The sequence below is a fragment of the Phodopus roborovskii genome, unplaced genomic scaffold (assembly GCF_943737965.1).
Source record: "Phodopus roborovskii unplaced genomic scaffold, PHOROB, whole genome shotgun sequence".
Lineage (NCBI taxonomy): Eukaryota > Metazoa > Chordata > Mammalia > Rodentia > Cricetidae > Phodopus > Phodopus roborovskii.
Window position 1 is genome coordinate 7,165,636 of NW_026126682.1, and position 23,421 is coordinate 7,189,056.

General features: G+C 38.8%; 1 protein-coding gene across 4 annotated transcripts in view; it reads left to right on the plus strand.

The window, feature by feature from the left end:
* The window catches only part of LOC127214182 (cyclin-dependent kinase 14), a 294,998-nt gene that overhangs the window by 166,029 nt on the left and 105,548 nt on the right, over window positions 1-23,421 (plus strand). For all 4 annotated transcript variants that reach the window (XM_051174586.1, XM_051174587.1, XM_051174588.1 and 1 more), the window contains one exon: window positions 12,611-12,690. In XM_051174586.1, the coding sequence (XP_051030543.1) occupies window positions 12,611-12,690 (80 nt within the window). The remainder of the gene's footprint in view (window positions 1-12,610; window positions 12,691-23,421) is intronic.

The window sequence follows — 23,421 nt, forward strand, 5'->3', positions numbered from 1 at the left end:
GAAACCCACAGAAACAGCTGACCTGAACAAGGAGGAGCTCATGCACCTCAGACTGTCAGCTGGGAAACCAGCATAGGATGGGTCCATGCCCTCTGCATGTGGGTGTCAGTTAAGAGGTCTGGGCAGCCTATGGGGCCCCTCATAATGGAACAGTATCTATACCTATTATACAAATGGGCATTGGGAGCCCACTCCTTATAGAGGGATACTCTCAGCCTAGACACATGGGGGAGGGCCTAGACCTTGTCTCAAATGATATGACAGACTTTAATGATCCCCCATAGAAGGCCTCACCCTTTCCATGAAGCAGAAGAGGGATGGAATGAGGGTTGGTGGGGGGCATGGGAGAATGGGAAAGAAAGGGACCTGGGATAGATATATAAAATAAGATCGTTTCTCATTTAAATTAAAAAAAAATGGAAAACAAAAAAAGTATTTAGATTTCTTAGCAGAAGCTAAACTTGGCAGCTAAAACTTTATGGAGTAATTTTTATATAAGACCCGGTGGGTTTCTTTTGTACCATAGCACTGAAAACACTGCAGAATAGCTCTACAGGACAGTGATGTGAATGACTGTGATGAGCTCAAATGTGTCTGTCCAGAAAACACCTCAGACAATGCATGGGTGAATTTAGCAAACCCTGTGTTCACATTACTTTGTTGTAATAATCATAATTTACTCTCACATTTTATAGTATGTGTATATAACCATGGTATTGACATCCTGGGGATTTATGAAATATTTTAGTGTGCTTAATTTATAGTCCTAGAGACAGCTGACCTGAGCTTGTGGGAGCTCATGGACCCTAGCTGGACAGCTAAGGAGCTGGCATGGAACCAACATAGGTTCTCTGCATCTGGGTGACAGTTGTGTAGCTTGGTCTTTTGTGGAGCCCCTGGCAGTGGGACCAGGATCTGTCCCTGATGCATGAGCTGGCTCTTTGGAACGTATTCCCTATGGTGGGTTGCCTTATTCAGCATTGACGCAGGGCGCGGGGGGGGGGGAGCTTGGATCTGTCTCAACTTGATGTGTCATGCTTTGTTGATTCCTATGGGAGGCCTTACCCATCTGAAGGTAGAGGGAAAAGGAGTGGATGGCATGGGGGGGGGGTAGAAGGAAGGTGGGGGAGGTTACGGGAGGAGAGGAGGCAGGGGAAACTATGGTTGGTATGTAAAATAAATATTAAAAATGATGAAAAAAAGGTACTAAATGTATGATTTGTTTAACCTGAGCTCAGGACATAGTATGTTTGGTAGGTTTTATGAATGTAATTTATTATTTTTTTATTGTTTAGGATTCAAAATACATATTTAACTTTTTCAGATGGACATTACCTCAAAGGTTGTTTTCTTTAGTTTCATTCTAAATTCTATCTTCACTACACACACACATACTCTCACACTCAAACACATAAAGATAAATAATTTGGTTCTGAGTATCTTGGGAAGAAGCCCTGCACCTCTGATGAGGGAAGTGCTATGAGTGTGCTTCAGACCTCCCTTGGCAGGTTTGTTTATCACTTCTACAAGTTTACAAGAGGACTGACCTAGATCCAAAACTCAGATCTGCACTTAGCAGTTGTTTGAGCCATGGTGTATACCTCATTTGCTTGAGAAAGTGAGCTCATAGTGTATCTATTGTACTGAGGTATTGCAGGCAAGAAATGCACCAGTGGAAATGTTCATCCCTTAGGTGCTGCCACACATTTTACAAAAGCATTCAGGAACAGGGTTGTCTTTGAGTTAAAGGCACTCCCCTCCTGCGTTAGCTTTGTTTTGTGCTAGAGATGGGAGCCACACATGTCAGGGAGAGTCCTGTCCTTCTGAGTTACACACACTACAGGGCCTTTCTCTTTCTTCTTTTCTTTTTCTTTGTTCCTTTTTGTAATTTATTGACTATATGAAACTAGTTCATCCCAAATCAGGCTAATGTGTACTCTGGCCCTCCTGCTAGATTTAAGGAATAAGACAATGTTACATCTTTCTTTTTACCAATTACAGGTGTATTTTATAATGATCTTTCTTTAATATACCTTATGGGAATGTGTGAATTATGATCGGTTGCCTTCAACAGGGTCAGGGAAATTTCTCCATCTCTAGGTTGACTTGCTTCTAAAACAAACCATTTTAAGGTTTCTTTTAGCTTGAGATCATGCGTGGAGCTGAATAGCATTGTATAACACTGTTGGGAAGTCCATTTACCATAAAAGATTTAAATCACAGGAAATAAATGTGCCTGGATTTGATAGTATTTTAAATTTCCTTTTGAATATATTTAATGTCTTCCATGATTGTGAAATCAATGCCATTTTCATAGGAGAGGATAAAGACCCTCCTCCTGCAACCATCCTGGGTTACTGCAGTCTGGAGCCCTTCTGTTAGTTCTCCACGTATCTTTGCAGGCAATCACCAAAAAGGAAATATTGCTTTTCTTTGTGAGCTGGAACATAAACCACAGGTCCCTGTGTGTTTTTAAGTTTTCGTTAGAACGTATAGAGGATACTCTGAATGCCCTGTCATGATGGCTCTCTGGGGTTGCATTAATTGTTTGATCCAGTACCTCTAAACTTCACTTAATTTTGTATGGCTCTTTTTGAGTGGGGAAAGCAAGATCTCTGTGGTGAACACCAGTTGGCAATGAGTATTTGGGGACTCTTCAAAATCTTGCAGTGAATCAGCCATGTGCTCTTTGGTGCATCTCATCTGCCTTCTACAGGGACACTTTTATGCCGAAAGTCAGGACGTGATTTCTGTCTTGCCATGCTCCATGTGTGGGCCTGGGCCAAGGCCAGGGAGCACTTGTGGCCCTGTTACATAGATGACTGGGAGGGTTGGAGTGCTGTAAGGTTGAACATCAGATTTTATCTGCTTTCCAATCACCCCAGCTCAGCTGATGGCCCACTGTGGCTGTGAGGATGTAGGAACACTTTTTAAAAAAAAAAAGTCAAGTGAATAGATTTGCCTTTCATTTTTAGGAAAGGTTGAGATGTGATGATTAAGAATTAGCCAGAGCATAAGAAGCAACCCAGGACTGGGGAAAGAGGTAATATCAGGGAAGTGTATTTCGTTTTGGCTCCTTGAAACCATTTTCTGTCCAAGAGGTGGGAATAAAAAAAATCCTGCTGAAGATGACAATCCATTTGAAGTGGCAGCTTGACTTCAGAAAGAGAAAATTTGATTTCTCCAGAAGTGTGAAATGCAGCATTTTCAAAGCCCTTTGTGATATGTTTCTCCAGACAAGTGTGCTTGAAACACAGGATGAGGACAAAACAAAAAAGAAACTCTTCTGTCATGGCTGCTGGTATTTTTTTTTTTTTTTCGTATTTGGTGATTCTTTGACGTAGCTTCTCTTCATTCTTAAATTTTAGTACACATGGGTTCATGTATGTTGTGTTTTTATGAGTGAGTATCACATAGTTTCAGGTCTTACTTTGTGGGACTCTATAAAGCTTCCTGATAAGGAACTATTAGAGATTTTCATTAGTGATTTTGGTCCACGATGGAAGCCAAATAAACCCTTTCTCCCCCCATGTGGCTTTTGGTCCTAGTGTTTATCACACGGGAACAGAGGCCAAACTGCAGTTTGTTCCCTTTGTCCATCATGTGTTTGGGTTGGTGAGGACTGTTTTATCTCATCCCTAGCTGGTCATCTCCTCAATTGTTTATGAGCTGCTTCTTGCTCTTCCCAGAGGGCTTCCTTGTGCCTCTGTGACATTTGTCTTCAGAGGCCTGAGAAATTTAAAGTCCTCTGCTTTAATCGAGCAGAAGGTGAAATAGCATGATAAATGATGATAATTTCTTGAACCCCAACCAGACCAGATGAGTCCAGATTACCCTAGTTTGAGATGTAGGAAGTCCTCTGAGGAGCTCAGGCTTCAGGTCCACTTACATAGAAAGATGACAAAGAACAGATGCAATTATTTACCTTCCCTTTTGCTTGTATCATTACTATCAAGGAGAATTCAATTCAGTCCCCAAGTGCAGAGCAGACAGGCACAGGAGGGACTTGTACAATCAGATGTGTGCTGTATGGTGGTTCTCTAAAAATTTGCTTTCAGACCAGAGATGACTATTCTGTAAAATTTTAAGGAAATCTGTACTTGAGATTTTTATTTAACTCTCAATTTTCTGTAGAAATTATGAAAAACTGCAAGATACTAGTAGCCCTGAAGTGTCTGAATGTTCAAAGTAATGGATGCTGTGAAACAGACCTGAGGACATCATGTGGGGATGGCTTTTTTCCCTGCATGCTCTCCTTGAACAGTTGGAACAGAATGTTGTTTGGAGAATTCTGAACAGTTCTGAAGTAGAGGTTAAGAGATTGGGAAAAATCATGCCATCCTTGAATAACTTTTTCTCTTAAGAGTGTTAAACTGTATCTCTAGAAGACTAGTGAACTAGTTTAACAAGTCAGCATGTTTTCTTGCCTATATATGTTGATACATGTATTTGATTAGATAGTGGTAGGAAAGAAAGTTCTGAGACGTTGGATTTGCTGTTGCAAGGGAGAGTTGAGGAAGGCTGGTTAAGTAAGGTTAAGAGCAGTGTGGACTCTAGTGTGTGCTATTTCAGTACGTCTTTTACAAAGTGAGTCCTGGGCTCAGGTGTTACCACTGAGCCCTGAGTGAAGCTGTGCTATGCACAGATTTTCCTGCATAGTCTAATGGCTTAGACTGTCCATGTACTTATCAGTGATAGAGAGCTGATGGCTGGCTATAAGAGGAGCATGAACGGCCTGGATAAGAGACTGAACATCCAACATGATTGGGAAAGTGGAATTGGGGATGAGATGGAAAAGAGACAGTTGAGAGTGCAAAGATAGCCACAGACATAGAGGCCAGGCAGTGGTAGAACACACCTTTAATCCAAGCAGCCACATACCTTTAATCCCATAGAGGTTGGGCGGCAGTGGTGCATGCCTTTATTCCCAGCAGTTGAGAGGTATATAAGACAGAAGCTCTCAGTCTCGTGTGGCATTCAGTCTCCAGCCACACTGATGATTCATGGAGACAGGATTGTCCTTTCAGTCCGAGGTAGAGGTAAGAGCTACTGGATGCTGCTTTGCTTTTCTCATCTTCAGCTTGAACTCCAATATCTTTCCCTGGTTTTTTATTTTTGTATTGCAGAGGAATAGAGACAGAGAGACACAGGCACTTGAAGCTATGGGCACTGAAATGAGGATGAGATTTTTTTGGTCCAGAGTGCAGTATCAGAAAGTACATTGTTGGCCTCCCTGAGTTCCATGTTTTAATCTTTTGAGGATGAGAATGGGGGAGGCTAGGTGCCTGTTGTAGGTAGGATTGAAATATAGAATCAGTGGTTAGAGGCATGAGCATTAGGTACCTGTTAATGGGTTGAGGATTTATTAGAGAGAATTCATACTCCTGGATCATATTTCAAAAGGTGAGAGATAGTGTAATTGCAAGGTCCATGATGACAACTCACAGGGGATGTTCTTCCACATAGCCAATGTGTTCACAGAGTTCTGTGGCTGTCACAGTTTTGTGAATGCTTATACCAGGTTCAGTTCCTTGAATGGGGAGTGTCCTGCTCTGCTCAGCACTAATACAGCACATCTGGTCGCTTGTGCTTCCTGATAGCTAAGCTTGAGAAGGGCAGGCAGCTGAGTGTTTGCAAGAAGCTTTCAGCTAAGATGCATAAGGGACTCACAATGTCAGGGCATTTTTGCATATTTATAGTGACAAGGAGGCATCAGTGTAAGAGACCAGGCAAAGGAAAAGAGACAGTGAGAAGCTTTTGTTTTTTCTCCCCCTCCCCCCAGCCATGGCTTTACCCCTTCTCCAAGTGCACACCAGATAAATCAGAGGCATGACTGGCTATTGTTGTTGTGTAGCTCATGGGTGGGTCTAATATGCAGTACAGGTCGAAAGACTGGCCCAATCCTGCTGCATGCCTTGCTTGCCTGCAGAGGCCTTCAGCTCTGCTGGCAGCATCCTTAAAAGTAACCTCCTCATTCCCCTGCTTCCACAGTACTTTCAGGTCCGGTCTCTTGCCTCATGTCACTGTTTACACAAGACACCAGCCAAGACCAACAGTCTTCCACATGCACAGCCCGTTCTTGTTTCTTTGTCTACTAAAGTGGTACCTACCCTCATTCTTCATGCTTTTCCAGATCAAGAATATCACCCTCAGCTCATCAAATTCTTCCCTACTCCCATCTCTGTTTTGAGTGTTTTCATAACTCAAAATCCTGTCTGTTCCTTATAGTACAAATGAATCACAAGTTTATGTCTGGCTTAGAGTTCTGTATCAAGATCCAGACTTATAAATATCAGTATATCAGTTGCATCCCCATTTAATGTTTCCAGTCAAACATCTTAATCAAGTACAATTCTTGGAACTTGTGTCTGTCTTTCCAGGTTTTAGTTCCCTTCATATCAACAAATGGTACCTTCAAATGCCCACATGTTGAAATCAGGAAATTAGAAGTAATCGTTCTAATTTCCCAAGACTCAGTCCATTTTGCCTTGACATTCTAGCAGTCTTGTCTTAAGAAGTTTGTTTTCTCCATTGTTCTTGCCCCAGAATTAATACTAACTCTTTCCCCTGTACTGTAACTTCAGCTTCCTGACCTTCCTTTCTGTTGGGAGATAACTTATTGGGGCAATGACAGCTATCAGTGGCTACCACTACTATGAAATTCCCCCACCTCCTCCAGCAGCCAGTAATAGCTAGTAGCTTCTTGGAGAGCAGTGAGATCTACTAAGTCTCTCCCATCCATGGTGGAATGTTGATGGGTTCCATCTTGTGCAGGTCCTGTGCAGATAATCACAGCTGCTATGAGTTCATGAAAATGAGAGCCATGTTACATTTGGAAAACAGAATCTTATAGTGCTCCTTACCATCCCAACTCTTTTGTTCTTCTTTTCTTTCTGTGTTTGTGGGGAAAATAATTAATAGAAGTCATAGTTGTAGTAAATACTTGGCAACCTGTCACATACCTTTAAGCACTGTCAGCCCCATATCTGATCTTGTCATTTAATTCCTTCTATTACTTTTGAGAAAAACTCCAAGGATAATTGTTTCACAGGATATTTTGAAAGATGGGGACATCAGGGAGGCCACAAAACAGTTAATTAACTTCGTAAGTTTTAACACTAGATACTGAACATTTGAATTAGTTTGAAGAGAGGTTGTTAATTAATGAAGTATGTTTAGGATAATTTTGCAGATAGTTTTAATAACTTTGCTCCAAAATTACAAACTCAGCCCTAATCCCTGTTCTGGCTCTGCCTTGGCTTACTGTCACCTCCATGTCAACACAGGTAGGGACAAAATCCTCAGTTCTTTCTCTTGATACAAGATCATAATGGATGAGGAAGGCATAATATATTTTTTCCCAGATATATTAAATTTATTCTAGTTATATTGCTTTAATTTCCTTTATATCTTCCAGACGAAATCTCTTCTGGGTGTTAGCACATGCACTCTTCTTCCCAAGGTGACCTAGATGATATTTGTATTTTGTTGTATTGTACTAACTTATCCTTTAATTTGAGGTAACTAACAGAACAGAAGCCTTTCCAGGTTTTCTTTGACAATTAGTTATGTACGTGGAAATTCTGTTTGAGCATCGATTTTGAATCTGGAAACTGTGCCCTGAGCAAAGTGGGGAGTCCCTATAGGTTTTACAGAACTAGAAATAAACAAATCCAATGGTTGGATAACAATAACAACAATAATAATCAGTAGGCTGTTGCTTTTGTTTAAAAGTTCTGTACTTTAGGCTTGACTCTAACCAGAGAATTTTTTATGTGTCTAGGTGTCAAGCGGCACATGGAATTGCAGACACATTTCAAAGTTTAGAGTTTTGAAGGTGTGGTCAGAGTTTGTTTGAAGTTAGATCTTCCTTGAACATGGTTCTGCCTAGCCACCTAGTGTTCCCAGGCCTCTGTGACTGAAGTTCCCCCCAATAGCTATTTATGCATCTCTACCTTGTGTGTGCTGCATTGGTTAACTCATTCCTTGTGACATAACGACCAGACTAGATCACAGAGTTACTCTTCCTGGAGCTTAGATTGTATCTCATAGTGATGCCATATTGGTAATGGTGGTTGTGTCTGAAATAAAATGGCTCCTTGTGTAGCTTATAACAACTGGAGGTAAAAATGGCAATATCTCTATGGCATGCTGTAAGGCAATATTAACACAAGTTAAAGCATATTTTACACACCATGTTATTTATCTGAATTAATGTTTCCACTGGCAATCAAACCTTGATTGCCTTTTATTCATTAGCTTTTGATTTAATTAATATGACTTGTTAAAAGAGAATCTTCAGTGTTTTTCTGTAAACATCACTATTTATTGATTCAATTTGAATTTTATGTTTATTTAAATCACTGTTTGAATTGCATGTTTTGAGCCCTCATAAAATAGTTTCATATTACAAGATAATTAGAAAATATGGCTTTTCTATTTTTGCTTTTTAAGGGCTAGCATCTTAATTTGATACCTTTAAGAAGTGAAATACATGCATAGTTACTACTTCAGAATTTTAAGTATGTTAGATAATAGCATTGAAGTTTAAGATATATGTATGTACAAAAATTAGAACATTAGTCAATTTTATATTACTTTCTCAAAGATCTTTTTCGAATTGTTGAGCGTGGACTTAACATTTTTACTGGACTTTGAAGCTGAAGGACTTAGCATTAGTTGAGTGCCCAGACATTCAGAGAAAATCTAATTAAGGAAGGAGAAAGTCACGGTAACTCAGGTTAAAGAGCAGTTTATTGATCACTATGGTTCCTAGTGGAAACCGAGTGTGAAGCCCTTGGAGGAGAGAGATGCTGACTAGAGCTCTGGGCTTATATTATTAAAGAGTTGTCACTGTTTTACAATGTGTGTGTTGGCTGTGGAAAGGTTAAAATAGTCTACAAATTCTAAAACTTTCACAAAATGAAAACTTGTCACCATATGCATAAGAAGCAGAAAGACTTCCCTTTTAATCTGAGGAAGGGAAAAACCACAAAAGACAAAAGGAAATAATGAATGAAGTTTTATACAATGAAGTTTCATACAACCTTTTGTGTCTCTGAAAATTTTGGAAATAATAATTTTTCTACCTTATTCTGGATATATCTGGCATAAATGAAGGGGAAAGTATCCATGAATTAATTACATCATATTCATTCTTTACACTATATGCTGTGCCAGAAAGGTTCTGTTTATAGGATACACAGTAGTGAATGAAGCAGTCACTATTTCTGGAGCTTATAATGTTTAAATTAATTTTTTGTATGATATGATATCTAAAATACCAATGTCAGAAACAACTAAAATGATTATAGCCCACAAAATCCACCAACACTTGGAGCTTGAGAGAGTGCTCAGATCTAAGAACACTGGCTCTTCCAGAAGACTGAGTTGGATTTCCAGCACCCACATTGTGACTCACAGCCATCTGTATCTCCAGTTCCAGAGGTGTCAGGCACCGACACAGGCATGATGAATAGACTTATATGCAGACAAAACATTCATGCACATAAAACAAAATAAAATTTAAACAAACAAAAAGACACCTTAACACTTGGAATTTCAGCTCATGGAAATTTTAGAATATTTCCATGAAACTGGCTCTTGTATTAGTAGAAAGTAAATTGAGAGGAAATGTTTTAGTCACTATGGAATGATGTAGATTGGTCTTTGAGAGGGCTCAGAGGGAGTCTGGCTATCTTGGTCACTGTTATGTTGCTGGGAAGAGCATGTGACCAAGGAAACTCATAAGAGAAAGCATTTAACTATGGTTTGCTTACAGTTTCAGAGAGTTAGTCCATTACTATCATCATGGTGGAGGTGTGGTGGTACTGGAGCAATAGTTGAGAGTTACATTCTGATTGAGAGACAGACAGAGAGAGAGAGAGAGAGAGAGAGAGAGAGAGAGAGAGAGAGAGAGAGAGAGAGAGAGAGAGGAAGAGAGAGAGGTCCAGCACGGGTTTTTGAAACCTCAAAGTCCACTCCCAGTGACACACTCCCCCAACAAAGCTATACCTATTCCAATAAGGCCACAGCTCCTGATGCTTCTCCTTTCAAACACTTCCACTCCCTGGAGACAAAGCGTTCAATATAAGAGCCTATGGGGCCATTCTTATTCAAGCCACCACACTGACTTGCATCTCAGGAATAACTGTTAAGTCAAGTAAAGGCACCTTTGTTTTCAGTGTGCTCAGGACTAGTCTTGTTTCATGGTCCCAGGGCCTGTTTGGAGTGCATGGCCTTTAGAAGCTTGAGATCCCATATTCCAGAATTTAGTTCCTAGTACATACAGTTTAATGCTTCCCAAGGGAAGTGGAAAGCTTTGTGGGAAGAAGGTGGTGTCTGTGTTTTATGGGTGAGAGGAAAATGTCTGTAAATGAGGGGAACATTCCAAGGCGTTCCTGGAATCAGTTACTGCCTCCTGTGGGAGCTACTGATGAGCTCAACTGGGCTGAGAAGTCTGTGCAGATGTCAGCTCTGACTGCATAGCAGCCTCAATCCCTGCCAAAGGCTTCTCAAGCACAAAGTGAGGATCACAGGCTGTGAAGCCAGCTGAACCGCACAAGCAGGCATTTGTTGATGCTTGCACCTGGGTACCCAGAGCACAAACAGGTTTGGGAAAGTCAAGGTGATGATGCACTCAGAAGAGGAGTTTGCCCAGCAGAGAATTGTTAGGCCTGCCTCCCAGCTGAGATACAGACAAAGCATCAAGAATGTGACTTCCAGGAGGAAGACTGCACATGGTGAAGCCTTGTAGCAAGATGTCCCTATCCCATTGCCATCACCAGTAACAGTGGAGTGTCAGTGAGCATAGGGAGAAATGCCACGTAGCAGTTGGATTGTGTTGAAAACTTTGGCTTCTGGGTTTCCCTTCTGGGACAGTATTTTGAACAAACATAAGTTAGTCCTACTCATAACATTAGTTAGATATTGTGATTTTTAAATTTTTACTTATTTACTTTAAAGACGTTAACATACTTATTTCAGACTCAGACACAGAATTCTCTGGGTCACATGAGCTCTCCACTTTGGATACCCTGAAGATTTCTGGTAGCAATCACAATTATAATAAGAAACCATGCTGACCTATAAGTTTAGCAAACCAAATATTGGTAACATAGAGGAGGCAGGAAAGGAATGGGAACTGTGGTTGTTGCTATACGAAACGTAAATTGGTTTCTGCTATGTACAAAGAAGTTTGAATTTTCATAAAAAATACTTGAAATTGTGTGTGTTCTGGCCTTTTTTTTGGGGGGGGTGGGGAGAGGGCAGATTTGTTACATCTTTAAAAATATGGGTAAATTATGCAAGGATATCATTAAATCCTGTCGTAGCAGAACGTTGTGAATGAGTTAGATGACCATTAGCTGAAGACTAGTATGAAATTATGTTATAGTTATACAAGGGGATGCAGTATACTATGTATCATATACCAACATTTCTGTATGTGGCTTTCTGTACTTTGCAGGTGTATATGTATACGCGTGCCAGTGATGTAAACATATACACATATACTTTATGTATGAAAATAGACATGAGAGTATATCTGAACAGCAGTCAGTATTGGCTTCAGAGGATGGGAGTTGGGAGGTGAGAGGAGTATGTCAGGGTGCTTTGATTTTCATTAATTATTTTTGTACTTTTTACATTTACTATCTCCTTTAAAACATTTTAATAAACAGGGCAAGTAAATAAGATATTCCATCAAGCTTAGTAAAAGTAGAAAATGAAGCAATGAAGAGGACCAGAATATATAGTTAGATCTCTGATGTTGATAGTAACGGAATGACTGGATAACGGTCTCCATAGTGTAATCTTACCTTTGATTAGAGCTGACACATGCAGAATGTGTTTCAACGAACTATTTGCTTTGGTTATGTATTTTGTAATTTGTGATAGTATATTCATTTATAGTATATTTATTTATTTTTGTTTTTTTTTTTGTGCATTGGTGTTTTGCCTGCCTGTGTGCCTGTGTGAGGGTGCTGGGACCCTGGAACTGAAGTTATAGTCGTGAGTTGTTGTGTGGGTGCTGGGATGTAAACGCTGGTCCTCTGGAAGAGCAGCCAGTGCTAACTTTCCAGGCCCCTATTCATAAAATTTTTGATGGTATGCCACAATATAAAACACAACCAGAAGAAATATAATTTTCAGGACCTCTTATTTAAAAACTGGGAAAGATGTGGTGGGGTGAGAGATGAAAGTAGTGGGAGTGTCAAGTTTCTGTCCTTGGAATTAAATAACACTATTCTAGAGTGAAAATGCAGTTTGAGAAACAAAGGAAAATATTCATGCCACTGCTTTGTTTTTAATTAAACTGAGAATCATTGTCAAGTGGTTTTGTTGGACTTTAATTTCACTGGAAGGGAAAAACTAAATCACAAAAATATCACATTCTACCTTAACCTATTACAAGTATATTTACACTGTGAATATTCACAATGATCTAGGAAACCCAGCCTTCCTGAAGTCAATATGGCTGCGGCAGAATATTTGAGTCATTGACATTCTCAATGCATAATTGTATAGATCAGAAATTTCAGGGCCATAATCCAAACCATAGCAGATAGAGTTCTGCAATCCCTTTCACCTGTTCTTTGGTTTCCTGCAGGGTAAATGGGAAGCTGGTGGCTCTAAAGGTGATCAGACTGCAGGAGGAAGAGGGGACACCTTTCACGGCCATCAGGGAAGGTAGGCCCTCTGTGCTCTCTTTGATTCTGTGTTTAGGTGGGGTTCATAGCATGGTAAGTGTGCTGTATCTCCAGACATGCTGAGCTTTACAGTTATGTTATTAAATGTCTCATTTGATTGTGTAAACTGAAATTAAAAAATATCACTACCTGCTACAATCATAACAAGGCATATTAAACAAGACCAGACCATCTTTCTATATTCAGATTTGTAGGGGAGAAATTCATGGCGGGCTATCTAGGCAACTGGAGGATTTTTTATGTATGATTCTATTTGCAGTATTACTAAAGCACATCTCAGAATAACATTATTCTGTATTGATGAAATTTAAAGGAAATTCTTTAAAATGCAAGATTGTCCTTACCTTGTTGCTCATTCTTTCTTTTGTTCATTTTTTCCTTTTCTTTCCTCCTTTTCTTGTTGTTTCAATTCTCCTCTCATATATTACATTCCAATCGTGTTCACCCTCCTCCATTCCTAGTCTCTCTTCCTGACATAACCTCTGCCCCAGAGGTTACCTTCAGAAAAGAGCAGGCCTCCTAGGGAAATTAACTGAACACTACATAACAAGTTACAGTGAGACTAGGCATAAACCCTCATGCCAAGGCTGGACAAGGTAAACCGGTAGGCGGAAAAGGATCACAAGAGCAGGTAAAAGAGTCAGAGACAGCCCCACTGCAAATCTTAGGAGACACACAAGAATACCAAACTATATACCCAGAATTCATATACAGAGGACCTAGCTCAGACCCTTACAGGCTCTCTGGTTGTTGCTTTAGTCTCTGTGAGCCCCTTTGAGTCCTGATTAATTGATTTTGCGGGCCATGTTCTTCTTGACCCCTCTGGCTCCTACAGTCTTTCCTCCCCCTCTTCCATGGGGGTTTTCTGAGCTCTGTCGAATATTTGTTTTGCATATGCTCCCATCAGTTGATAGATGAAGCCTCTCTGATGATAATTGGGCTAAGTACCAATCTATGATTAGAGCAGACTATGATAGTAGTCATTTCCATTTCATTGACTCTCTCTCTCTCTCTCTCTCTCTCTCTCTCTCTCTCTCTCTCTCTGTGTGTGTGTGTGTGTGTGTGTGTGTGTGTGTGATGTTTGGTTCTATCCTAGCTATCGGTGCTGTCCAGCCTCCAGTTTCTGGCCATCCAGGCAGTGTCCCTTTTGTGCTATGGGCCTCAAGTTGGACCTGTCTTTGGTTGGGCACTACCACAAATTCTATACCACCATTGTTCTTATCCTTTACTTTGCATTGGTTGTCTCATTCCCTTTATAGATTAGTATTATGTATGTTGTATTATTCTCCCATTGTTATTTTTCTAAATGTTCTCATAATACAGTAGATTCTAAGTATAAGGCTTTAGTTTTGTGAAATAAGGTTGAGCTGTCTTTTGCCTTGTTCATTTATGTATAGGTGGATTTTTCTTCTAAATGAGAGTCATATTATTCATGGGAATTTTTCAGTTTGTTGTCATAACTCTTAGGATTAGCGCTTCACTTCTGTATCATGTAAAATGCAAATTAGGCTGGAGAGATTGCTCAGTGATTAAGAGTACTGGCTGTTCATCCAGAGGACCCAGGTTCAATTCCCAGCACCCACATGGCAGCTCACAACTGTCTGTAACTACAGGTCCAGGGCATCAACAACCTCATACAGATACACATGCAGGCAGAACACCAATGTACATTAATAAAAAATATTAAAGAAAGAAAAAATAATATTAAAAATGCAAATCACCCTTACCTAAGGCCTCAGTTCATTTTCCCTTCAAAGGGATCAAAGCTACATCTTCTGCTGATTCAAATGATGTGTCAGTGTTTGCTACCTAGTTTTGTGAAGTCATTGACAAAGTACATATACTCTTGTCATTATCTGATTTGTTTGTCATTTGATGATGATGGTTGTGTGTTTTCCTTCTCGTCTTCCTCTTCTTCCTCTTTGCTTTGATAAAACACCATGACCAAAGACAACCTGGGGAGGACAGGATTTATTTTTCTCATACTTCCATGTTACAGTTCATCATTTTAGGACGTGAGGTAGGGAACTCAAGCAGGATGGGAGTGTGGAGGCAATAGCTGATGCTGCCTACTGGCTCCTCGTGGCTGGTTGATTTGCTTTCTTTTACACCCCTTGACCACCTCAATCATCAGTCAAGAAAGTGTACCACAGACTTGCCTGTAGACCAGTTCAGAAGCGGCATTTTCTCAGCTGAAAATACCTTTTCCATAATGACTCTTGCTAGTTTCAGGTTGTCGTAAAAGTAGCCAGCGCATTCTGTCCTTTTATTTTCTTTTCTTATTCTTCCCTTCATTCAGTTTGACTTTTTTCATTGCCATTTAGCTGAAACCTTTAGAAAATGTATTCATTGCCTCTTTATTATGTACCAAGCTTTCACTTTTATGGGTTTTTGTTTGTTTTGTTTGTTTTTTTGTTCAACCTCTTAGCAGATTGCACATGGTTGAAGCATCTTTTCTGCAACATCAGAGACTCTAGGCAAATTGTTTTTCTCATTGCTTTGTGCTGCCCTTTAGGTTTGTAGGACCTACAGAGAGAAAAATGCTGGTTTTCCTCTAATACACACCCATTCCTATTCATTTCATTAAGTTTAAAAAGCAGGTGTATGTTGTTGGCTTCCATACATGTATTTACTTAGTGAAGACCTGGTCTTTATGTCCATTTCATACATCCATCAGTCTACTTGGGACTTCCCCTTGAATTCAACAACCTCTAAGAAGTATAAGACATCACCGGGCGTTGGCAATGCACATCTTTAATTCCAGCATTCAGAAGGCAGTGGCATGTGGATTTCTGTGAGTTTGAGTCCATCCTAATGTATAGAGGTAGTTCCAGGTCAGCCAGTGCTGTTATACTGAAAAACCCTGTCTAGAAAAACAAACGGAACAAAAAAAGAAAGAAAAAGCAAAAGAAGAATAAGATGTCACCACCAAGTAAGGTTGGTGTAACAAATTACCTAAAATGTATATCCAAACGTATTGTGATGGTCCATCTGGTCCATCACATACCATGCAGTATTCTCTGTACATGAGTAACAGCAAAGTCTAGCACTGCTTACCCAAATTAGTCATATGTATTCTAGTGGTTACATCTCTAAACGGTAGCTTATGTCTTCCACAGCTGTTACCAGTCTCCTTGCTCACTGCACCCCAGTCATCATCAGTTCTTCCTTGGATTGCTGCAGTGGCTTTTACATTATACTCTCTCCTGCTTTGTCACCCTTACTGTTTCTTCGTTACTTTGAAATTACTCTAATCTAAAACTGTAACCCATGTTTTATTAATGCCCCCCCTTAAAAGTCTTTACCTGGCACTCTGACTGAGTTCCTTTCAACAATTTCACAGTGTTCCATTGCAGGGCCCTCACATACACTCTGCCACTGTCTAGCCCTTCATTGATTGCTTTGAGGTACCAGCCAAAAACTCATATGTTCTCTTCTCAGAGAAATTTCCCATAGCCACCCTGACTAAAATAGAAGCTATGTATTATCTTACCCACCTGTGTGCAGTTGGCCATGCCAATAGCCCTGTTCATTTCCATTACAGTCCTTACTGGGATGTGAAATGTTCTCCCTCCCCTTCTGTTCATATGTAGAGTTTTAATGGGGTTAGTGACCTTGTGTGACACCCTCCCTGTAACAGCTATTGAATGCCTTACAGAGAATCATTAAGCTAGAGTCAGTAAATAAGATGGAATATTGGATACAGATGGTGCTCTTGAGGAATCTGTCATCCAGGTGGCAGGCAGAAGATTGAAATAATAACTCAAAGAATAACATACAATGCCATATAAATGCCAAATCATTTCTGAAGTATTGTGGATTCTCAGGAAGGTTCTCTATTAGTGAAGTGTGCTAAACTGTGGGCTGGACCTTGAACTAGAAATTACCTCATGGAGAAGACACTGTCTAGACCATTCCAGAAAATGAGCAGAAGTCGAAACTCAGTGCCTTTGCCCAGTGCAAGGAGCAGGGATGATTTTCATAAGGTGGTCTCAACTAGTGGCTGGTCATGTGACAGCAGGTGGGTATTGTTTGGTTTGTACAGGTTGAGTTCTGAGTTCATGAGACATCTGTGAAAATACCTAATGATGTGGAGATGGAATGTACAGCAGTTGAATAGAAACATACTTAGCAAGACCCTTAAAATCATAGAATATTGAGTTTTATTTTGTTAAGTTTAGAACAGAGATTTATTTGGGTCAATGCCCTGGAAGATCTAAAGTGTAAAAGGCATGGCCCTGGCACCTGAGGTACAGAAGGCAGCAGTAGAGGGCTGAGGAGAAATCAGAGCAGATGTAAAAGCAAGTCCACTGGTTTAAAGGACAAGAACTTTCTATGCAATTGAGAGGTTAACTGTTAGTCAAGGTAAGCTATAGAGTGGATTTTGGAGTCTGGAATTCTGGGTCTTGGCTGTGTCTTCTTATTTCATCACTATACAATAGAAGACAAACTGCCGAGAAGGCTGTCAGGCTTCGATGACAGCATACTTTAGGTGCTGCATTTTCCAGAAGTAGTTATTACCTCATAGTTTTGGATGCTGGAATGCCAAAGCCAAGATACCATGACACCCTTTCTTACAGCTGAGATACATGATCTGTCCTACCATCCTTCTTTGTCTAATACATAGGTGCCTTGTCCCTGTGACTCTGGGCTTTTATTCTGTGACTCTCCGTATACCATTGTCTTCTTTCTCTAGGGACACTGATAATACTGAATTAGAGCGCCTACTCTGAGGACCTCATTTTAACTTAGTTCCTTCCATGAAGACTCACAGTTGCCACATACTAAAGTACTGGGGCCAGACTTCAGCATCCAATTTTGCGGTTGTTGTTAGGAAAGGGCTCAATTTATCCCACAATACCATTTTATAGTTTGGGGCCCTAGAAACCTTATTTGTACAAGGTAGGTGTTGGCTCCTGCAATTGATTATGAACTTTCTATAGTGACATGATTCTTCTGATTTTCTGAGGATTCTTGAAGTTCACATTTTGAATGTTTCTATAATGGACAGTTGTGGAAGAATTCTTGAGGCCTGGGATAACCTATCACAAAATGACATTGTGTTTTCTTTAAATACAGTATTTTTATATTTCTAAGAATGTCTGACTTCTGAGTGATATTTTTTAAAAAAGATTTATTTATATTCTATGTGTATGAATGTTTGCTTACATATAGGTATACATGCCATGTTAGTGTTTAGTGACTGTAGAGGCCCCAGGGGAGTGAGATCCTTCAATTGGAGTTCCTGGTGTGAGCCATAGTGTGAGAGCTCGGAACTAAACTTGGGTGCTTTTAAAAGCAACAAGTGTTCTAAACCTTTGAGCCATCTCTTTATGTCCTCTGTTGTCAGTAGGAATAAAATGAAGTCATGATGATAATAAGAATGAAACAATGGATCGGTTTTAGAAGTGTGATCCTCTCTTGACTTCTCTTCTGGCCTTTCACAGTCTATATTTTGCCTTTTATGTATGGAAACAGCAGCTGTTATTGATGCTGGGCTTGTTGTAAATCACAGAGAGAGAAATACAAGCGTAGTAACTTGTATTGTGTATCATACCTTAGAACATGAAACCTTTGGGAGGGCGTGACACTTGGGAAAGGTTAATTTTCCATTGCAGAGTGAGCATTATGGCTGGGTCAGTGAGAAGGAGAGCCAGAATTTGAGTTTACCTCTTTTCTGCTACTCTGGCCAATTCATCATTCACAAAATGTCAGCAGCATGAAGATTGAGAGCCTGGAGAGCACAGTGCTCAGGGAAGTGGATTTTAAGCGTCTGCTATCCATTTACTGCATTACCTTGGAACTTAGGCTTTAACGTAATTTTCACACCAAGTGGAAATGCCTAGCAACTCTAATCTTGTTTAGATTTGCGTCTCCAGATAAGATTTTGAATTTTATCTTGCTGAGATTGAGTGCATGTAGTGGCTTAACTTTAGTTTAGATATTTTGAAGCTTACAATGTCTTTGATGGCAGCTTAAAATAACCGTGGCCAAGATCAGCTTTCCTATTTTAATTTAGAATCCTTGTATGGTATCTTCACAGCTTATGGTACTTCTAACAGAGGGTCATGAGCACAAGGAAAGGTTTGGAAGGGATAAACACACATACACACACACACACATATATGTATACACACATATGTAATATAGGTATATATGTATACATATAAACATACATACCCACATACATATACATTGACAAGCCAGGCTCCCTATGAAAGCTGCAGGTGAAAAGCACTTGCTTTTTGCTGTCATTGGCCAGCTCCTGGCAATTCTTGGGATCCTTTGATGTGTATGTATGGTACTCAGCCCTCTGCCTCCGGGCTTACAAGGCCTCCTCCTCTGTATCTCACCCTCTTCTTAGAAAGATGCCAGATATTGTGCTTTGGGCCTTCCTTAGTCAAGTGTGGGGTTCTTTAATTACATTTATGTGGGATATTTTTCAAGTAAAGCCAAACTCTAAAGTTCCAGGTAGATAGGAATTTGGGGAAATACTGTTAAACTCATTCCAGATTTTTATTCTTGTCATTTCCACAGAGACATTTGAAGAGACTGCATGTTTTTCCCCTTCAAAAACTTAGCAGAGAGATATGCTATGTAGTGGGGATAGTATTGGCTGTTCCTTTCCTCTTAATAAAATTTAGGGAGCTCAGTGAAAGTGTCAAATTTGAAACCTGGTATTTATGTGCCATTTGTTTACACAGTGGTGCTGTTGAGATCACAGAACAATTCCACTCCAATTGAAGACCATGATAGTCATATTCAGGAACATGACCTATTTCAATGTTCTGAGGAAGGTTGATCATCTTCATTTTACCAGTTAAGAAGCTGGAATTTCCAGACAATTTTTTCAAAAGGCACCAACAAGTAATTAGTGGTGCAGAGTCTGGTGAACTGTCTGTCATGTAGTAGACCTCAAAACGACAACCAAATGCATGAATGCATTCTGGATCCTCTTTGCATTGCTGTTGAGGCAGAAACCCATATTATCACAATTGTACAGACTGTTTTAAGTAAGAAAAAGGAGGAGTTGAGACTTGGCAAAACACTGCTTGAGTAAATGTTTTGTCCTGGTTGGAGTTAGGCCTTGTGGTCTCAAGCAAATACTTCACTCATTTTGCCTTCAGTTTCTTCATTTCTGAAATTAACTTTCTCCTAAAGTGCATTTTCTTTGAATAAACACTTTCATAACAGCCTCCAGTTAAACTTCTGTTTACTGGGAAACTGTGTCATAAAGGACTAGTTAATTGCCCTAAGTCTCAACTTCCTAATCTGCACCTGAGAGATAATACTTATCTGTGTATTAACATGGGAGTGTTGTGAGAATTACATGAGGTTAGCATCTTTAGTAACCTGGCAAGGTAAAACGTGAAGCCAATTTCAGGGAATTTTAAGCAATTAAAAATTCATTCAGGTAGGGTTTGTTATCTAATCCCTTGTAAATTGTTTTAAATACAAGTGCATCAAATCTTAAGTATATTTTTGACAAAATAAGATGAAATACAACTTTTTCAAATTCAGCCAGCTAAGAAAGTAACTACTTGATTGAAAAGACAAATTTTAATCTTTAAAATTAACCAAATTAAAGAAACCCACTATTTTTATAGGTTTTAAAGTCCATGATCCACAGTTTTCAATTTTTTTTGTTGATATTAGCTCGTAGACACCCATCATATTACTCAGACTCACAAAGAATAACAATTGGGTCAGTTTACATAAACTTACTTAGAATCACAGTCTAGACTCATGGAGTTTTTTTTTTTCTTCCATTTACAAAATTTTGGCTGTTAAGTAAAAGGCTCTATAGAAATTCATGTTAATTTTTGCAGTAACAGACATAAGGAATATTATTAATGGTTTAAAAGAAATATTTTAGCACTATAAACTCTTATAAATTCATGTCCCATTACAGCATGTGTGTGTAAAGGACACTGTTGATACTACTGTGGGTTTTTCCAGATGGTAAAAGATTAGGGCTAGTACTATCATTTGAAATAAAAATCTCTGAATATTTAAAGTTGACTAAAAATTCCTGTGTACATCTTCAGTTCTTACTTGGCCATGCTGTTAAACATGTTACCTCATATATTTCTCTCAACAATCCCGAGTTACTTTGTCAGTATAAATGTCTCTAAGCAGAGAAGAAGATGAGGCCTAGAGATGAATTAATTGTCCTTCGTGATACATTTTGTTAGGAAACAAAGGTTTTAACTGAAGGATTTGTTCAAAGGCAATGCATTCTTCACCTAAATGTTTCTTGGCTAATTTAAAATATATTGCAATTTCATAAGCTTTTATTAATAAATTTATATATATAAACTTATTATTTTGTATTTATTGCCTTATGATAATTGTTAACATAGCTATAGATTGCTTTAAAAATTATTGCCACACATTTATTACTTCTTAATATTTGAGAAGTCATTACATTGTTGTGCTACATACACACCATGTCTACTACCTAGTAATAGAAATAGTCAAAAGATAGATGAACTGTGAACTTCCATGAATTCATGGCCCCTGTCATGCTTACTGATAGAATTGGGTGGTTTATATGACTTCAGTCTCTATATTAAGACATATTTTCTTACATGTTCAGTGAGTACTCAATGAAAATACCTGAAAAATGAGACTTTTTAGTAATCATTTGGAAAAATGGATACACATGTACATTGGAAAGAGGATAAAGGATTTGGTAAGGTATTTTTGTAAAATTCCCATAAAATTCCATGGCTGTAAATATGTCAGTAGACTCCAATTAAAAGAAATACTAAGAGACCCACTGAAAGTAAAATTGCATAAAGAAAAAGACAAATAGAAATCTCAAGGTAGGAAGAGACAAGCAACTCATTATAGCAGAGAAAACTGCACTCAAGAGCTGACCTTTCATCTAAACTGCCAGATGTTGGAAGGCAAGATACTGACATATTCATAAAAAACAAAAGAAAATGAAAACCTGTCAATTAAAATTCTACACCTAACAAGACTATTCTTTAGAAGGAAGCCAGAGCCATGTTCAAATCAGTAAGAATTGAGTGAAATTCTAGTGGAAACATGTCAGGCTGGATGCAGGTGGCACCACACCCACTTTTTAGTGGAAAAAAGGGAGAATGTTGGAAACAGTAATATGTGAGTAATTTTATAAAGATATTGTTCTTTCTAATCTCACAATCTATAAAACATTAACTGTTTAGTATAGTGACTTTATAGTTTATTAGATGTATGACATGTTTCAGATATAGATTACATTATTATATACAGATATAATGGCTGTGAGGGAGAGAAAAGCCTACATTTTATAAATATTAGGCTAATGTTATCCTGGAGAAAACTGCAATAAATCAAGCTGTAAATTATAATTTATTGAATAATCACTAAGAAATTGTATGATTCAAAGTCAGCAAAATATATGATTATGTTTCAAAGTATACTGAAAATATTAATTCAAGAAGGCAGTAAAGGGAATCCAGGAAACTATGTGAAGTATCTCTGCAAAAATGCAAGGGACAAAGGTAAAACTCTACAGTATCATCATTCTGAACTTAAGACTCCAGAGAAAAAGTTTTTCAGGCTGTGTAGAAAGAGTAAGTTCGAGGCCAGCCTGGTGTACATAGTGAATTCCAAAATGGTCAAGGCTAATCTGAAAAATACTCTCTTAAAAAAAAAATTCAGTATTTTCCCCTGCCTTACTTGTAGTTTACAATCAATCATTTTTAACAAAATGGGAGAAATAAGAACATATAATTCAGGTAAATAGTATTTTGGTCTTATACTCTCTATAAGAGATGAGCTTTAGTTCTCGTGACTCAAGAATGTAAATGTAGAAGGGTTTGTAACTATAAGAAATCTGGCAAGATGAAAACTGTGATGAGTACTATCACACAATATTGTATTTTTGCTACAGACAAGCTGCTATATGATGATGACAAGAGTCAACACATGAGCATGATTTCACAGCTAGAAATATACAAACCTAACATTAGAATTCAAATATATATTAAACCATCCCTGCAATCTACTTGGTCATGGTGGATGATTTCTCTGATGTATTCTTGGATTTGGTTTGCCAGTATTTTATTGAGTATTTTTGCATCGATGTTCATCAGGGATATTGGTCTGTAGTTTTATTTCTTAGTTGTGTCTTTGTTGGGTACCAAGGTTATTGTGGCCTCGTAAAAAGAGTTTGGCAATGAACCTTCTGTTTCTATTGTATGGAAAAATTTGAGGAGTATTGGTATTAGTTCTTCCTTGAATGTCTGGTAGAATTCTGCACTGAAGCCATCTGACCCTGGACTTTTTCTGGTTGGAAGACTTTTGATGACTGCTTCTATTTCATTGCGGGTTATAGGTCTATTTAAGTTGTTTGTCTGTTCTTGATTTCATTTTGGTAAGTGATAGTTATCCAGTAATTTGTCCATTTCCTTTGAATTTTCAAATTTTGTGGAATACAGGCTTTCAAAGTATAACCTGAAAATTGTCTGGATTTCCTTTGTGTCTGTTGTTATGTTCCCCTTTTCTGATTTTGTTAATTTGCATGTTCTCTCTCTGCTTTTTCATTAGTTTGGATAAAGGTTTGTCTATCTTGTTGATTTTCTCAAAAAACTAACTTTTTGTTGCATTGATTTTTTTTGTATTGTTTTCCTGGTTTCTATTTTGTTGATTTCAGCCCTCAAATTGATTATTTCCTGGCATCTACTCCTCTGGGGTGAGT